Here is a 17521-nt window from a genome sequence, read left to right on the forward strand (position 1 = left end):
TTTGTTGCTCAGATGTGGCCTCTCCCTCCAGCTAACATGACGAGCAATCTCACCACCCTCCCCCTCTCTGCGTGGGACATGACTCCCAGGGATGTGGACCTTCCTGGCAACGTGGGACAGAGGTCCTGGAATGAGCTGAGACTCAGCATCAAGGGATTGAGAAAAACCCTAGAATGAGCTGAGAATTAACATCAAGGGATTGAGAGAACCTTCTCGACCCAAGGGGGAAGAGAGAAATGAGACAGTGTCAATGGCTGAGAGATTCCAAACAGAGTCAAGAGGTTATCCTGGAGGTTATTCTTATGCATTAAGTAGATATCACCTTGTTATCCAAGATGTAATGGAGAGGCTGGAGGGAACTGCCTGAAAATGTAGAGCTGTGTTCCGTTAGCCATGTTTCTTGATGATGATTGTATAATGATATAGTTTTTCTCTATGTGACTGTGTGATTGTGAAAACCTTGTGTCTGATGTTCCTTTTATCTACCTTGTCAACAGATGAGAGGAACATATGGAATAAAAATAAATAATAGGGGGAACAAATGTTAAAATCAATTTAGTTTGAAATGCTAGTGATCAATGAAAGGGATCAGTAAGGGGTATGGCATGTAAAAAAATTTTTTTCTGTTTGTTATATTTTTCTGTTGTCTTTTTATTTCTTTTGCTGAATTGATGCTAATGATCTGGGAAATGATCATGATGATGAATATGCAACTATGTGATGATATTGTGAATTGCTGAGTGTATGTGTTGGGAATGTTTGTGTTTCTTGTAATTTGTTTTTAATTAATAAAAAATTAAAAAAAAAAAAAAAGAAAATGGAGGCTTTCAGAAATTAATTTTTCCAGGATCTTATAGCCAATAAGAATACAACCACAGCTCTATCCTAGGCATTCTCACTTGAGAGCTGGCAATCTTAAAGAAAAAGCTAAACCAAAAGGCTGTATATTTCTACCCATTCTTGGGAACGGAAGTGGGGATTAGGGAGGATATACTCTTAAAAGCGAAATATAAATGCTTTCCTTAAAAGATTAAAAAAATATTTTGTACTGATCAATACAGTATTAGATTTACAAAAGAAAATCATTTCACGAGAGATGAGAAGCAGCCACATCGAATTTCTTTCCCTCTCTAAAGGAAAAATAATGCAATGCACCATAATAAATACTCAAGCTCACAAATGAGAGACAGAAAAGTTCTCTCCATCCTCACTACTTTACATACTACCAGAAAATAATATTGCATAACGATAACTGTGTAGGCATTTACTTCTTTCCAACCAAGCTCCTTAAAACCATCACCACACTGATGTCACTAGTAAAGAAATATACATGGAAGAAGAAAATAATAAATAAAATTAGAATTGTAGCCTAATCATTTATTAATACAAAAAAGGTCTTAAGCCCTGATTTGACAATCAGCACATGGAGGTATAGGTTTAACCTGGGTTTCTGATAAGAAAATCAAATAACGTTTTATATCAACAACATTAAAATCTACTAGCGGCCACTTACTTAATCAGCTATCCTTGAAAGCAGAAGTCCATATACATTTGTATTTTATATTCTTTTCTATATTTTTGGAATGATTTGGGGTCTTTAGCTTAGCTGTGCCTTTTAACTTCTCTGGATCTGTTCTGTTGGGTGTAAAATAAGGATGTTAGGCTATCTGATTTTTTTAGATTCTCCAATTTCAAAGTTCTAAGATGCAACTATGATAAACACACACACACAGGTGTGCACTCACATACACACAGAGATGTCTGCGTGTAATATATATACTTGGTTGACTCATAGAACGATTGACTGACTGGCTGGTTGAATAATTGGCTACAGCAGTTTCACATGGTTTCACTCAATATATATCACAAAGGGAACATGAAATGGCACAATACCTCCCTTCCTGACCCAGCAGGCCTGATTCTTCTGCCCAGATATTCAAGCCATTTATCAGAGGAAAAGAGAAATTAAATCTTAAAAATATGGCGCTCTTGCTCTTCCTGGCTCTTTCCCATACAAATATATATTTACACTGAGGATATTTTTTTAGGGTTCAAATTCCACCAACCTATGCACACACTCACATGTACAAATTTTAATATATATATATATATATATATATATTTAAAGAAAATTCACATTTTATTTAGATTGAAATAAACTGCACAAAATTGATTTGCTTCACCAAAAATAACAGGAATATTTTCTGTATTATTCCTAGATAAACCACAAAATACTTATTTTTGCTTTTAAATCAAGGTGACGCAGTAGATATAGTCATGGAAATAGAAGAAAATCAGCTATCAGTATTCATGGCCTCTGATTCTGTCTTGACCATTGTGCTGGTTTGAAAGGAAGCATGCCCCATAGAAAAGCCATGTTTTAATCAAAATCCCATTTCAAAAAGGTAGAATAATCCCTGTTCAATACTGTATGTTTGAAACTGTTTAGAGAATGAAGGAAATTTGGAGAGAGCAGAGCAGAACGACATAGCCACTTAAAGCAGAGTCCACCAGCCAGCAACCTTTGGAGATGAAGAAGGAAAATGCCTCCTGGGGAGCTTCATGAAACAGGAAGTCAGGAGAAGAAGCTAGCAGATGACGCCATGTTCGCCATGTGCCTCTCACTTGAGAGAGAAACCCTGAACTTCATCGGCCTTCTTGAACCAAGGTATCTGTCCCTGGATGCCTCTGATTGGGCATTTCTATAGACTTGTTTTAATCGGGACATTTTCTTGGCCTTAGAACTGTAAACTAGAAACTTATTAAATTCCCCTTTTTAAAAGTCATTCTGATTCTGGTATATTGCATTCCAGCAGCTAGCAAACCAGAACAACCATGAAACACAAGTGTTCGACACATACCTGCCAAAAAGCTCATGAAGGTGTAGGCTCAAACAAAGGAATGTAAAACAGCAACAACTAGATGTGGAAAAAGGCATTCAAACTTTAACTGTAACTTTTTCCTTCAGGTTCATCTGATAAAGACAAATCTACACTGTAATCTTTGCTTGGCAAGTTCAGTTTCTCTCACTCTCTGGTAATTCCCTTAACTGTCCAATACAAATTCTTAACAACATATTTAAAAGTCCTACATACTAGTCCAACATACTAGTTAAAGGTCAGTTGTGAGCCTCAATTTAACAATTTACAAAATGCATTACTTCCTTCCACACCTCCTCAAAATTTATTTCTTCAAAGTATTGATAACTGGACTGACAATTGGATCCACAGTGATGATTAATGTTATGTCTAAAATAACTAAAGTAATTCCAGAGTGCCACTAAAAAAGATCATGTCAAAATGAAAAGTGGCACTTTCAATGCTATCTTCTGGAAGAACAGATGGGTCTTCAAAGCAGGAGAGTTCAAACAGGGGCCCTTTAAATAGGTAGATTATTAATGACTAATGTATTCAATGGGAGACCTATAGGCAAAGATAGTGATTAAGGCAGCTTACGTACACCTCACAGCTTCTCCTCCGAATGTAAGATGAAAACATATTTTTAAAGTCTTTTAAGTATTTTCAATGGTTTCTGAATTACTTGTAGGAAGCTCTGACTTAGTTGTATAGAGTTTGATGTATGTGTCCACCATCAAATCCAAATCATGTTTTATATCAAAATTTATGTTAAGCAAAGCCAAGTTACTTGAACTTTGGTCTGTCAAAGTGTTCCTCAGGTATGCTTTGAGACGCTTTCATCCATTCTCACAGCTTTCATTCTCAACCTTCATCACAGGAAAAATACATAAGACCTTCAACGAAGAATAAACATTAGGAAAAAACTTGATGTCAGGTAGATGGAGGGCTTCATAAATGGTGGATGGAAGCTCTATATCTTATCCTCTGTGTTTCCACTTGATTCTTCAACAATGAAGCTCGGCTGAGAGTGTGTCAGAATTTGGTAAGTCATTTCTGTAGGTGTCAGTATACTGTTCCTCTGACATATTGAACTTGAGCTGTCCCATGACAGAGGGTACCAGAGATAAGCATTTAAGAGCTCTGAAGTGCTGTTCTGAAAATATATCCTTAAGTTCCTGACTAATGTGCTCCACTGTTGGAACACTTAGGGTTTATTTATAGTAATTCTCTGAGGTTAACTGAAATTCCAGTTACCTTGCTGACCTCTACAGAATTTGCCAGGGAGTTTCATATGAATATCAGGTTTGGTTGCCAAAATTGTGGCTTCCGCAGACCCAAATTCATGATAAACTTCAATATTTTCCATTACTTCATTTAACGACTTGCAGCACTGCAGTCAAACTGCTAGCTGCAAAGAAGACATCAGAGGTTTGCCCCTGGAGATTTTTCCCAAAGGCTCTTGTAAAAGATAGGACATTCTTAAGAACAACAATGGTAACAATGAAATCAAATCTCTTACTGCACTACAGAGTACAAATGCTCGGCCAGCTATACAGTTATTCCATCTAATATTTGTCACTATTTATACCATCTAATAAACATAAAACAAGCAGTTGCAGGAGTTCCACTAAAATTTCAAAAGCATCATGCCTGCCTGTCCATTGAGAATGGCAAATTGCCTTCAGTTCATTACCCCTTTCTTCATTGCTCTGGAAAAGGACTGAAATTCACATTGTCAGGTTCTAAAAGTAATTGCGGTAATCGATGAAAAAAGAAGAAACGTCCTCAATCGTTCCCAACGCAACAGATATTCCCATAACGGGCACTGATTTTGCTAACCACATATTTAAATCACAAGAAGAGCAAGTGTGTAGGTAGCTTGGGGATGTTTCTCTAGAAGTTTGGAAGCAACAACTTTCATTTTGGAAGAAAATCCACCGGACACAATGTAAATCTGTCCATAACAGTACTCCATGTTTAGTCCCCATTTCTCAGTTATTGTAGTGTGAAATTTCATAGCCAAAGTTTTTGCATCTGCTTCATAAGGGAGGAAGCCCACAAACTCCTCTCTCAGGTTATGAGATTCATCCACAAACCTCAAACACAGGCAGGGGCTCTTTCCCTGCTAGGTTCACCACATCATCAGTGATAACTGAAGAGAAGTGTGAGTCTCTCACTTCCCTGAGTTTCTTCCTGAACGCAGCTCTCGCAAACCTCTAGCATCTGTTTCTGCTGAGTTTTTGAACAGAACAGTGTGTTTACTGCTGTTGTCTCAAAGTGCTTCTTCAGAACCTCTTCACCAGAATTTATTTGGCACTCCAGCAGTGCTTGAAAGTTCTCAGGAGTGAAGAGACCTTTAGGGAGTTCATCAGCCTCGTGCCCATGCCGAGGTATGTTTTGTTTTCTCATAAGAATCAAAATTTCAAATGAAGATTCTAGGTATTCTTTGTTTTCCTTCTCTTCAAGGGTTAAAGGTAAAATATCTTCTTCCTGCTCTTTACCCCCTTCTTCTGCATTTGGGTTCTGATCATTGCTGCTATTTGTTTTTGTTCTTGTTCAGAAGTTTCATCAATTTTTTTCTGTTTCAGTGTCCTGATTTCATCTTCACTCACTTCTTTTATTCGTTTTCTGAGTCTACTATGTGGATTGTTCAAATGACTGGTAAGATCAAATATTGATGGTATAGCTTCAGCTTCAAGAACCATCCTAAAAGGACTCTCCCAATGACTTCACAAGTATCTGCTTCAGTTAATTTTGAGAAATAAAATAACCCAATGATTCTTTAGTTTTGTGATGCCTCTGCATAATGTATAGTTCTACAGATCACAGACGTTTCAAAGTGTTTGGCACATAACCGATCATATTTATTTAGCTGATCGGGTGTTTTATCTTCTGCTCTCCTACACTTCTCCACCCACTTCTGGTATCTGGCCGGGTCCGGCGGGAGCCTGAAGAAGGCCAGGTCGGACCGGACCATGTGCTCTCCCGCGTGAAGGTGGGAGCAGCACAGAAGTTAGGCATGGTAGCCCCCCACTGGCCGGCCCAGTCCTCACCTCCCGCCTCCTCAGGGCAGCCTGCCAGGACTGCAGGTGACTCAGCAGAGTCTGCGTGCCAGGGGAAGGGGCAGACGAGAAGCTGCAAGGGGCAGGAGGGGCGCCGCGGTTCAAGGCCAGGCTGGAGCACAGCTCCATAGTGCTGTGAGTGGCTAGGAGGATTTACTGCTGCCATCTGTGCAACAACCTCCTTCCCAGGATGCTGCCACAATCTAATATATATATTTTATATAAATAGTAAATATTTTCTGTGACTAGGAACATTTCCTCTAAAATGTTAATTTTATCGTGAATAGAAACATTTTGTTCACTTTGACCATCTATAAGAGAAAACTCTTGTCTCTTCCATAACTACTTAAGAAAATCTGAAAAGCTGAATATAAAAGCATAGTGACCATTCACTCCTTGACTGCTCACCTGGTATCTCCCAGACATGAGTATACAGAGACTGCCCCCCGTCCACATCTATCAGCTGTCCGGTGATAAAGGAGGCTCCAGGAGAAAGCATGAAGCATACCAGGGAAGAGATCTGGAAGCAGAAGCACACATGCGTACATTAGAGCAGGTAACTCCGCATTTTTAGCTGCTCTGTATTTCTGAATGAACACATTCCGAAGCCGTGACTGTAATATGAACCCTACGGTGCACGTCTTCCATAATCTGAGAGTAGACTGACACCTGTCTTTTTCCACTAAAGCATCATTAAAGTCAGTGAAGTGACTGGGCAAAAGGTGGTAAGATACGAAAAGAGAGCCATGGACAGTGCCAAATAAATGATGTGATATGAAAAAGTCCTAAGTGAACACTGCTTATTCTGTGCTCGTTTCCATTTCAAACAATTCAGTTCTCCCGCACCTTTCGTTACCCACCACAACCCCACATTCCATCACCAGAATGTGCCTTCTATATTTTGGCCACTGTCACAGTCAATGTGTCTGAATATTAATAACTGAGCATTCCGGGTAGCTTAGTCCACAGTCCTTTTATGCCCAGCGACACAGACAACACAAGCGTTCAACAAGAGGGATTTCGGAGCCCTACTACATCCCCTAAGAATTCAGATAGTTCATTGATGAGTTCAGCAACACCTTCTAAAATCAAAGAGAATGAGAGAAACCATTTCATTGAAGGTAATGGAACTCCCACTCCCATAGGAGGCAGTGGCAGAGGTAAAGTTTCCCAGAGGGCAATCCCCAAAAACCAGCATTAACATCCCGAGGGATGCTTATTGAACCTGAACATTCCTAGAGTCTGCTCCAGAGCTTCTGAATGGTAAATTCTGGGATTGGGACTCCAGATCCAGATTCTGTAATGAGCTTTTAATATTTTAATGATCTCCCAAGGAGGTCTAGGATTAGGATGAGGAATGCAAGGTAACTTGGGTACAAAATTTCAGGTATTTTACAAGTGCAAGATTAACCCTGAGAGTGATGCCTCCTTATATGTTGCACCCACACCTCACTTGCAACTCTTCTAAAGGACCCAGCATAGAGAATCTGGCTCACAAGAAAATGGAGATTTCATCAAAAGATTACAGAATACTTCCCTTTCCTAACCTTACCACCCAGTCAATTGTGCTCTAAGATAGTAAGAGCAGATTATATCCGAGAGAACTAAGATTCTATTTCAGAGGATTTCTTGGGAAAACTCAAAGACAACTAGGGAAACAAAAAAGAAAACGAGAGGAAATTGAAACCTCTGACACCTACAGCTACAGCAAGCACTAAACACAGGCAAAAACAAAACCTCACACTAAAAACTTATTTGCTTCATGTACTATTACCAGATATACCATGTCTAGCTTTCAATAAAAAATTAAAAGGCAGGATAAAAGATAGGCAAAACAAGTCAGAAGAGACAAAGAGAGCATCAGAAACAGACTCAGATTTGACAGAGATTTGGGATTTATCACACCAGTAATTTTAAACAACATACTAAGGGCTCTAATGAAACTAGTGGACAACATGCAAAGACAGCTGGATAACAGAAGAAAAGAGATGTAAATCTAAGAATAATAAAAAGTAAATGTTAGAGTGAGGTAGGGGGAAGAACGGCTGTCCTGGGCTGAAGGAGCCTGCTCAGGTACAGAAATCTATCTTCTTAAACTATCACAATGAGAAAAGTGTCAGTAGAATTGCCATATTTCATCTATTTTCAAGCCTCTTGCAGGGACATAAGAGAAATTTGGAACATTCTGTTACATGGTATCTACACTACCCATGAAGTAGTATAGTGTTATTTACAAGTGGACCTGGTAGGGTGCAAGGGTAGTTCAGTGGTAGAATTCTCACCTGCCATGCAGGAGACCTGGTTCGATTCCCAGCCCGTGCACTTCCCAAACAAAGAAACCAACAAAAATGAACAAACAAACAAAAAATTCAACAAATCATGCTGCAATAAGGGGATACTCACATGGAAAAAGAATGAAATGTGACCCTGCCATATACCACACACACATTCCTTGAATGCACTGCCCTCACTGGTGCAACCCCGCAATCCATAACCTGTGACTCAGCCCACACCCCTTGCACCTGAACCCAGTCACCCACCCCTACTCCCTGTACTACAAGTGCCCCTGCCCCGCCACCGCCCCACATATTTCCACCTCACACCCCTACCCCAAGCATGCGCACCCCTTCCCCAGCCCAACCCACCTCTCTCAGTCTCGCTCTGACCCTCCCAATCCCTACCTCTCCCTCCCTGCTCCCTATAGGCTATCACTAATGCAAAAAGGCTATAAGCACATACCTCCATACCCAGGCTACACCTACCCCCAGCCCATACAGTAGTGCAACCCCACTCCACTCCCCTTGAGTTCTGTGCACATGTACATCACTTTATGGCACTCCCAGATCTACCCATGCTCTCAGCCCCCAGTCACGCCTCCTAGCTCCGGGCAAGCGCTGACCTGCACGCTAGCCACATCAACACCCAGCCCACGCAGGCTCAACGCAGACCTGCTACCCTGAGCTCTGTACATGCACACAAAAGGCCCAGTGCCCTAGATCAGCACACACCAGGGCTCCACTCCCCCGACCCATACACCTGCACAGCCATTTCCTCCCTGCCATTGGGTGCCCACTTTCACAGGTACCAGCCCCAACCTGAGCCTATACCTGCACTGCAACAAATCACCACACTATTGTGCCCCACCCCACAGCTCACATCCTGCTCCACATCCATCCCATAAATAAAAAGCTTTAGACTACTGAAGGAAATCAACTTACAAAGTAAACCAGTCAAGATATTTACATGCGGCAAAGACAGCAGAAAATCACTAAGCATATCATGATGCAGGCAGATATAGCCCAGCATACTGACCAAATTAAAACACCAGAGGAGTCACAGACATTGAAACAACTAATTAAAAATGTTCAGATAACTCTACTAAATAAAATAAATGGGATGGCCATTGAGATGAAGGAGATCAAGAAGACACTAAAAGAGCATAAAGAGAAATTTGAAAGAATACAAAAATACCAGATACCACAGAGATTAAAGATGCTGTAGATCAAATAAAAAACATACTTGAGACACACAATAGCAAATTTAAAGTGGAAGAAGAAAGAATAAGCAAACTAGAAGACAGGACAACTGATTTCAAACATTCAAAACAGGAAATGGCGGGGTATGGTATATAAAATTCTTTTTTTTCTGTTTTTGTTTTATTTTTCTGTTGTCTTTTTATTTCTTTTTCTGAATTGATGCAAATGTTCTAAGAAATGATCATGATGATGAATATGCAACTATGTGATGATACTGTGAATTAATGATTATATATGTAGAGCAGAATGAGCATATATTAAGGGAAAAAAAACCAGCAAATGGCAAAAAAGATGGAAAAACTTGAACTGGATCTCAGGGAAATTACACAAAGCATACGAAGATAAGAATCACTGGTGTCCCAGAAGAAGAAGAGAAGAGTAAAGAGCTAGGAAGAGTAGTTGAGGATATAATGGGGGAAAACTTCCCAACCCTTATAAAGTACATAAATATGCCAGTCAAAGAAGCTCAATGAACTCCAAAAAGAATAAATCCAAATAGGCCTTCCCCAAGACACAATCTAACCCGTCTGTCAAATGTTGAAGATAAGCAGAAAATCCTGAAAGCGGCAAGAGGAAAACAATCTACTACATACACGGGAACCACATAAGACTGAGTTCAGACTATTCATCTGGCACTAGGGAGGCAAGAAGGCAGTGGTATGATATATTTAAGACCCTGAAAGAGAAACACTTTCAGCCAAGAATTCTGTACCCAGACAAACTGTCCTCCAAAACTGAGGAAGAGTTTAAAAATTTCACAGACAAACAAACCCTAAAAGAATGTGTCAACAAGAAACTAGTCCTACATGGACTACTAAAGGGAGTTGTGCCAGTTGGAAAAAAAACAGGAAAGGAAGGTCTGGAGAAAGGCACAGAATTGAAGAGTACCAGTAAGGGTACCAGTAAGGATAAAAAGTGAAAGAGGGAAAAGATACACAGATGTGACAAATAAAATCCAAAAATAAGATGGTGGACTCAAGAAATGCCTTTTCAGTAATAACTTTGAGTGTTAATGGACTAAACTTACCAATTAAAAGCTACAGATTGGCATAATGGATTAAAATATATAATCTAGCTATATGCTACTAACAAGAGACTCACCTTAGACACAAGGATACAAATAGATTGGAAGTGAAAGGATGGAAAAAGATGTTCCACACAAGTTGTAACCAAAAGAAAGCAGGACTAGCTATACTAATATTGGATAAAATAGACTTTAAATGTAAAGACATCATAAGAGACAAAGAAGGACACTATATACTAATAAAAGAGATAATTAACAAAGAAGAAATAACAATCATAAATGTTTATGCTCCCAATCAAGGAGTTCCAAAGTACATGAGACAGACACTGGCAAAACTGAAGGGAGTGACTGATGTTTCAACAATAATACTGGAGACTTCAGTACACCACTCTCCTCTATAATTACAACAACCAGACAGGAGATCAACAAGGAAATAGAGAAGTTAAACAACTTAAAGTTAAACAAGTTAAATGAATTAGACCTAACATACATATAGAGATCATTACACCTCGAAACACCAGGATATACATTCTTCTCTAGTGCACATGGAACGTTCTCCAGGAAAGAACATACGCTGGGGCACAAAACAGGTCTTTATAATTTTAAAAACACTGAAATTATTCAAAGCACTTTCTCTGATCACAATGGAATGAAGCTGGATATCTATACCCACCAGAGAATTGAGAACATTCACAAATATATGGAGATTAAATAACACACTCTTAAACAACCAAAGGGTCAAAGAAGAAATTGCTAGAGAAATCAGTAGCTGTCTGGAAATGAAGGACAATGAGAATACAACTTATTAGAACTTATGGGATGCAGTAAAAGCTGTACTGTGAGGGAAATGTATTGCCCAAAATGCTATATTAAAAAATAAAAAAGAGCAAACTTGAGGACTTAACTGCTCACCTGGAGGAACTTGAGAACGAATAGCAAACTAACTCCAAAGCAAATACAAGAAGACAAATAACAAAGATTAAGGCAGAGTTAAATGAATGAGAGAACAAAAGAACAATAGAAAGAATCAGTAAACCAAAGTTGGTTCTTTTAGAAATCAATAAAATTGATAGGCCACTAGCAAGACTAACAAATAAAAAAAAGAGACAGGATGCCAATAAACAAAGTCAGAAAAGAGAAGGGATGCGTTACCACAGACCCTGAAGAAATCAAAGGAATCATAAGAGGATACTACAAACAACTATATGCTAACAAACTAGACAACTTAGATGAAATGAAAAAATTCCTGGAAGCACACAAACAAGCTACACTGACTCAGGAAGAATTAGGAGATCTCAACAAAACAATCACAAGTAAAGAGGTTCAATCAGTCATCAAAAATCTTCCTACAAAGAAAAGCCCAGGACCAGATGGCTTCACAGGGGAATTTTATCAAACATTCCAAAGAGAACTAACACCAATTCTGCTCAAATTTTTCCAAAAAATTGAGGGAAAAGGAACACTACCTAACTAATTTTATGAGGCTGATATCATTCTAATACCAAAACCAGGTAAAGATGCTATATGAAAGGAAAACTACAGGTCAATCTCCCTAATAAACATAGATGCAAAAATTCTTGACAAAATACTAGCAAGTCCAATCCAACAACACTTTAAATAAAATAATTATACACCATGACCAAGCAGGGTTTTTACCAGGAATGCAATGATGGTTCAACACAAGAAAAGCAATTAATGTAATACAGCACATTAACAAATTGGAAGGGAAAAATCAAATGCTCATCTTGATTGATGCTGAAAAAGTGTTTGACAAAATTCAACATCCTTTTCTGATAAAAACACTTCAAAAGGTAGAAATCAAAGGTAATTTCTTCAATATGCTAAAGTGCATATATGAAAACCCATAGGAAGCATCACACTCAATGGAAAGAGACCGAAAGCTTTCCCTCTAAGATCGGGAATGAGACAAGGATGCCCTCTCTCACCACTAATATTCAACATTGTACTAGGAGTTCTAGCTGGAGCAATCAGTCAGAAAAAGAAATAAAAGCCATCCAAATTAGAAAGGAAGAATTAAAACTTTCATTATTTGCAGATGACATGATACTACCCTTGGAAAATCCTGAGAAATCTAGAACAAAGTTACTTGAGCTAATAAACAAATTCAGCAAAGTAGCAGGACATAAAATTAATGTGCAGAAATCAGTAACATTTCTATATACAAACAATGACCTAACTGAGAAGTCAGTTAAGGAAAAAATTCCATTCTAAATAGCAACTAAAAGAATCAAGTACTTAGGAATGAATGTAACTAAAGACGTACAGGACATGTACACAGAAAACTACATAACATTGCTAAAAGAGATCAAAGAAGATCTAAATAGGTGGAAAGATATTCCCTGCTTATGAATAGGAAGGTTTAATATATTTAAGACGACAATTCTACCCAAATTGATCCACAGATTCAATGCAGTACCAATCAAAATTTCAACAACTTACTTTGAAGACTTGGAAAAGCTAGTTACCAAACTCATTTAGAAGGAAAAGAGAACCCAAATAGCTACAAGCATCCTAAAAAGAAGAACCAAGTGGGAGGATTAACACTCTCTGACTTTTAAACTTATTATAAAGCCACAGTGGTCAAACAGCATGGTACTGGCACAAAGACAGAAGTGTTGACCAATGGAATAAAATCAAGAGTGCAGAAACAGACCACTAAATCTATGGTCAACTGATATTTTACAAGGCACCCAAATCCACTGAACTGGGACAAAATAGTCTTTTCAATAAATGAGCATGGAAGAACTGGATATCAATAGCCAAAAGAATGAAAGAGGGCCTTTACCTTACACCCTATGCAAAAATTAGCTCTAAGTGGATCAAACATCTAAATACACAAACTAGCATCATATAGCTTCTAGAAGAAAATGTAGGGAAACATGCTCAAGACCTAGCAATAAGAGGTAACTTCCTAAACTTGACACCAAAGCACAATCAACAAAAGAAAAAATACATAAATAGGAACTCCTCAAAATCTAATGCTTCTGCCCCTCAAAAGACTTTATCAACAGGTGATGAGGAGACTTCCGGAGAAGATGGCGGCTTAGTAAGATGTGCGGGTCTTAGTTCTTCCTCCAGAACAGCTACTAGGGAAGTAGAAATGATACAGAACAGCTCCCGGAGCCACGACAGAGACCAAAAAGACAGCTTACCCCATTCTGGAACGGCTGACTGGCTGGGAGAACCCGCTCCGGAGAGATCGCCGAGGGGCGCGGGCTTCCCTGGGCCGGGGCAGCAGGCGGAAGGAGTCCCTGCCTCACTCCTTCCCGGGCCGGCTGGGAGAATTGGATGGGCGATCCCCTCAAGCCGCGGCGGCTGGTGCACCCCCCCCCCCACATGCAGCCCCCCGGACCAGCAGGGAGAATTGGACTGGAGATCCCCCAAGCCGTGGAGAACGGCGACCGGGGTCCCATCAAACACGTGGCTTCCTGGTCCGGCTGGGAATGCTAGATAGGCAATTCCCCAAGTCGCGGGGGCTGACGCCCTCCCGCCACGCTTGGCGCCCCGGGCTGGCTGGGAAATTTGGACAGGCACTCCCCCAAGCCGTGGAGGCCGGCGCCCCCCCACCACGCTTGGCGCCCCGGGCTGGCTGAGAAATTTGGACAGGCACTCCCCCAAGCCGCGGAGGCCAGCGACCCTCCCCGTGCGCGGATTCCCGGGCCGGCTGGGAGATTCGGATTGGCACGCCCCCAAGCCGCTTTGGCTGGCGACCCACCCCTACAGTGAGAGTTTTCCAAAGTTAAAGGAGCCACAGCATCTTTTACTGGTGGGACCAGCAGACAGACGAGCGCCACGAGCGCCACCTACTGGGCAGGATAAGAAAAACAGAGCCCAGAAAAATCTTTCAAACTGCTGGGTGCCACACCCAGGGAAATCTGATTACATGCCCAGACGCCAGCAGAAGAAAACGGATCACGCTCAGAAAATTGAAGATATGGCCCAGTCAAAGGAACAAACCAATAGTTCAAATGAGATACAGGAGCTGAGACAACTAATGCTGAATATACGAACAGAAATGGAAAACCTCTTCAAAAACCAAATCAATAAACTGAGGGAGGACATGAAGAAGACATGGGCTGAACAAAAAGAAGAAATAGAAAAACTGAAAAAACAAATCACAGAACTTATGGGAGTGAAGGACAAAGTAGAAAAGATGGAAAAAACAATGGATACCTACAATGGTAGATTTAAAGAGACAGGAGCTAGAATTAGTGAATTGGAGGATGGAACATCTGAATTCCAAAAAGAAACAGAAACTATCGGGAAAAGAATGGAAAAATTTGAACAGGGGATCAGGGAACTGAATGACAATATGAAGCGCACAAATATACGTGTTGTGGGTGTCCCTGAAGGAGAAGAGAAGGGAAAAGGAGGAGAAAAACTAATGGAAGAAATTATCACTGAAAATTTCCCAACTCTTATGAAAGACCTAAAATTACAGATCCAAGAAGTGCAGTGCACCCCAAAGAGAATAGACCCAAATAGGCATTCTCCAAGACACTTACTAGTTAGAATGTCAGAGGTCAAAGAGAAAGAGAGGATCTTGAAAGCAGCAAGAGAAAAACAATCCATCACATACAAGGGAAACCCAATAAGACTATGTGTAGATTTCTCAGCAGAAACCATGGAAGCTAGAAGACAGTGGGATGATATATTTAAATTACTAAAAGAGAAAAACTGCCAACCAAGACTTCTATATCCAGCAAAATTGTCCTACAAAAATGAGGGAGAAATTAAAACATTTTCAGACAAAAAGTCACTGAGAGAATTTGTGACCAAGAGATCAGCTCTGCAAGAAATACTAAAGGGAGCACTAGAGTCAGATACGAAAAGACAGAAGAGAGAGGCATGGAGAAGAGTGTAGAAAGAAGGAAAATCAGATATGATATACATAATACAAAAGGTAAAATAGTAGAGGAAAATATTATCCAAACAGTAATAACACTAAATGTTAATGGACTGAATTTCCCAATCAAAAGACAGACTGGCAGAATGGATTAAAAAACAGGATCCTTCTATATGCTGTCTACAGGAAACATATCTTAGACCCAAAGATAAACATAGGTTGAAAGTTAAAGGTTGGGAAAAGATATTTCATGCAAATAACAACCAGAAAAGAGCAGGAGTAGGTATACTAATATCCAACAAATTAGACTTCAAATGTAAAACAGTTAAAAGAGACAAAGAAGGACACTATCTACTAATAAAAGGAACAATTAAACAAGAAGACATAACAATCATAAATATTTATGCACCGAACCAGAATGCTTCAAAATACGTGAGGAATACACTGCAAACACTGAAAAGGGAAATAGACACATATACCATAATACTTGGAGACTTCAATTCACCATTCTCATCAATGGACAGAACATCTAGACAGAGGATCAATAAAGAAATAGAGAATTTGAATATTACTATAAATGAGCTAGACTTAACAGACATTTATAGGACATTACATCCCACAACAGCAGGATACACCTTTTTCTCAAGTGCTCATGGATCATTGTCAAAGACAGACCATATGCTGGGTCACAAAGCAAGTCTTAACAAATTTAAAAAGACTGAAATCATACACAACACTTTCTCGGATCATAAAGGAATGAAGTTGGAAATCAATAATAGGCGGAGTGCCAGAAAATTCACAAATACGTGGAGGCTCAACAACACACTCTTAAACAATGAGTGGGTCAAAGAAGAAATTGCAAGAGAAATTAGTAAATACCTCGAGGTGAATGAAAACGAAAACACAACATATCAAAACCTATGGGACGCAGCAAAGGCAGTGCTAAGAGGGAAATTTATTGCCCTAAATGCCTATATCAGAAAAGAAGAAAAGGCAAAAATGCAGGAATTAACTGTCCACTTGGAAGAACTGGAGGAAGAACAGCAAACTAACCCCAAAGCAAGCAAAAGGAAAGAAATAACAAAGATTAGAGCAGAAATAAATGAAATTGAAAACATGAAAATAATAGAGAAAATCAATAAGACCAGAAGTTGGTTCTATGAGAAAATCAATAAGATTGATGGGCCCTTAGCAAGATTGACAAAAAGAAGAAGAGATAATGCAAATCAATAAGATCAGAAATGGAAGAGGAGACATAACTACTGACCTCACAGAAATAAAGGAGGTAATAACAGGATACTATGAACAACTTTACGCTAATAAATACAACAATTTAGATTAAATGGACGGGTTCCTGGAAAGACATGAACAACCAACTTTGACTCAAGAAGACATAGATGACCTCAACAAACCAATCACAAGTAAAGAAATTGAATCAGTCATTCAAAAGCTTCCTAAAAAGAAAAGTCCAGGACCAGACGGCTTCACATGTGAATTCTACCAAACATTCCAGAAAGAATTAGTACCAACTCTCCTCAAACTCTTCAAAAAAATCGAAGTGGAGGGAAAGCTACCTAATTCATTCTATGAAGCCAACATCACCCTCATACCAAAACCAGGCAAAGATATTACAAAAAAAGAAAACTACAGACCAATCTCTCTAATGAATATAGATGCAAAAATCCTCAATAAAATTCTAGCAAATTGTATCCAACAACACATTAAAAGAATTATACATCATGACCAAGTAGGATTCATCCCAGGTATGCAAGGATGGCTCAACATAAGAAAATAAATTAATGTAATACACCATATCAACAGATCAAAGCAGAAAAATCACATGATCATCTCAATTGATGCAGAGAAGGCATTTGACAAGATTCAACATCCTTTCCTGTTGAAAACACTTCAAAAGATAGCAATACAAGGGAACTTCCTTAAAATGATAGAGGGAATATATGAAAAACCCACAGCTAATATCATCCTCAATGGGGAAAAATTGAAAACTTTCCCCCTAAGGTCAGGAACAAGACAAGGATGCCCATTATCACCACTATTATTCAACATCGTGTTGGAGGTTCTAGCCAGAGCAATTAGACAAGAAAAAGAAATACAAAGCATCAAAATTGGAAAGGAAGAAGTAAAACTATCACTGTTTGCAGACGATATGATAC

The 17521-nt window shown here is 39.3% G+C and overlaps 1 protein-coding gene and 1 pseudogene across 6 annotated transcripts in view; both read right to left on the reverse strand.

The window, feature by feature from the left end:
• PECR (peroxisomal trans-2-enoyl-CoA reductase) overlaps positions 1–17521 on the reverse strand; it is a 91739-nt gene that overhangs the window by 4344 nt on the left and 69874 nt on the right. For 4 of the 6 annotated variants that reach the window (XR_013173040.1, XM_077155060.1, XM_077155059.1 and 1 more), the window contains one exon: positions 6329–6440. Coding sequence is in view for 3 of the 6 variants with exons in the window: in XM_077155060.1 (XP_077011175.1) it covers positions 6329–6440 (112 nt within the window). In the remaining 3 variants the exon portion in view is untranslated. Of the gene's footprint in view, positions 1–1513; positions 1636–6328; positions 6441–17521 lie in introns of all 6 variants that reach the window. The other 2 variants (XR_013173041.1, XR_013173039.1) reach the window with 1 other exon arrangement.
• On the reverse strand, positions 2210–6320 carry LOC143678067 (52 kDa repressor of the inhibitor of the protein kinase-like; annotated as a pseudogene).

The sequence above is a fragment of the Tamandua tetradactyla genome, chromosome 3 (genome assembly GCF_023851605.1).
Source record: "Tamandua tetradactyla isolate mTamTet1 chromosome 3, mTamTet1.pri, whole genome shotgun sequence".
Taxonomy (NCBI): domain Eukaryota; kingdom Metazoa; phylum Chordata; class Mammalia; order Pilosa; family Myrmecophagidae; genus Tamandua; species Tamandua tetradactyla.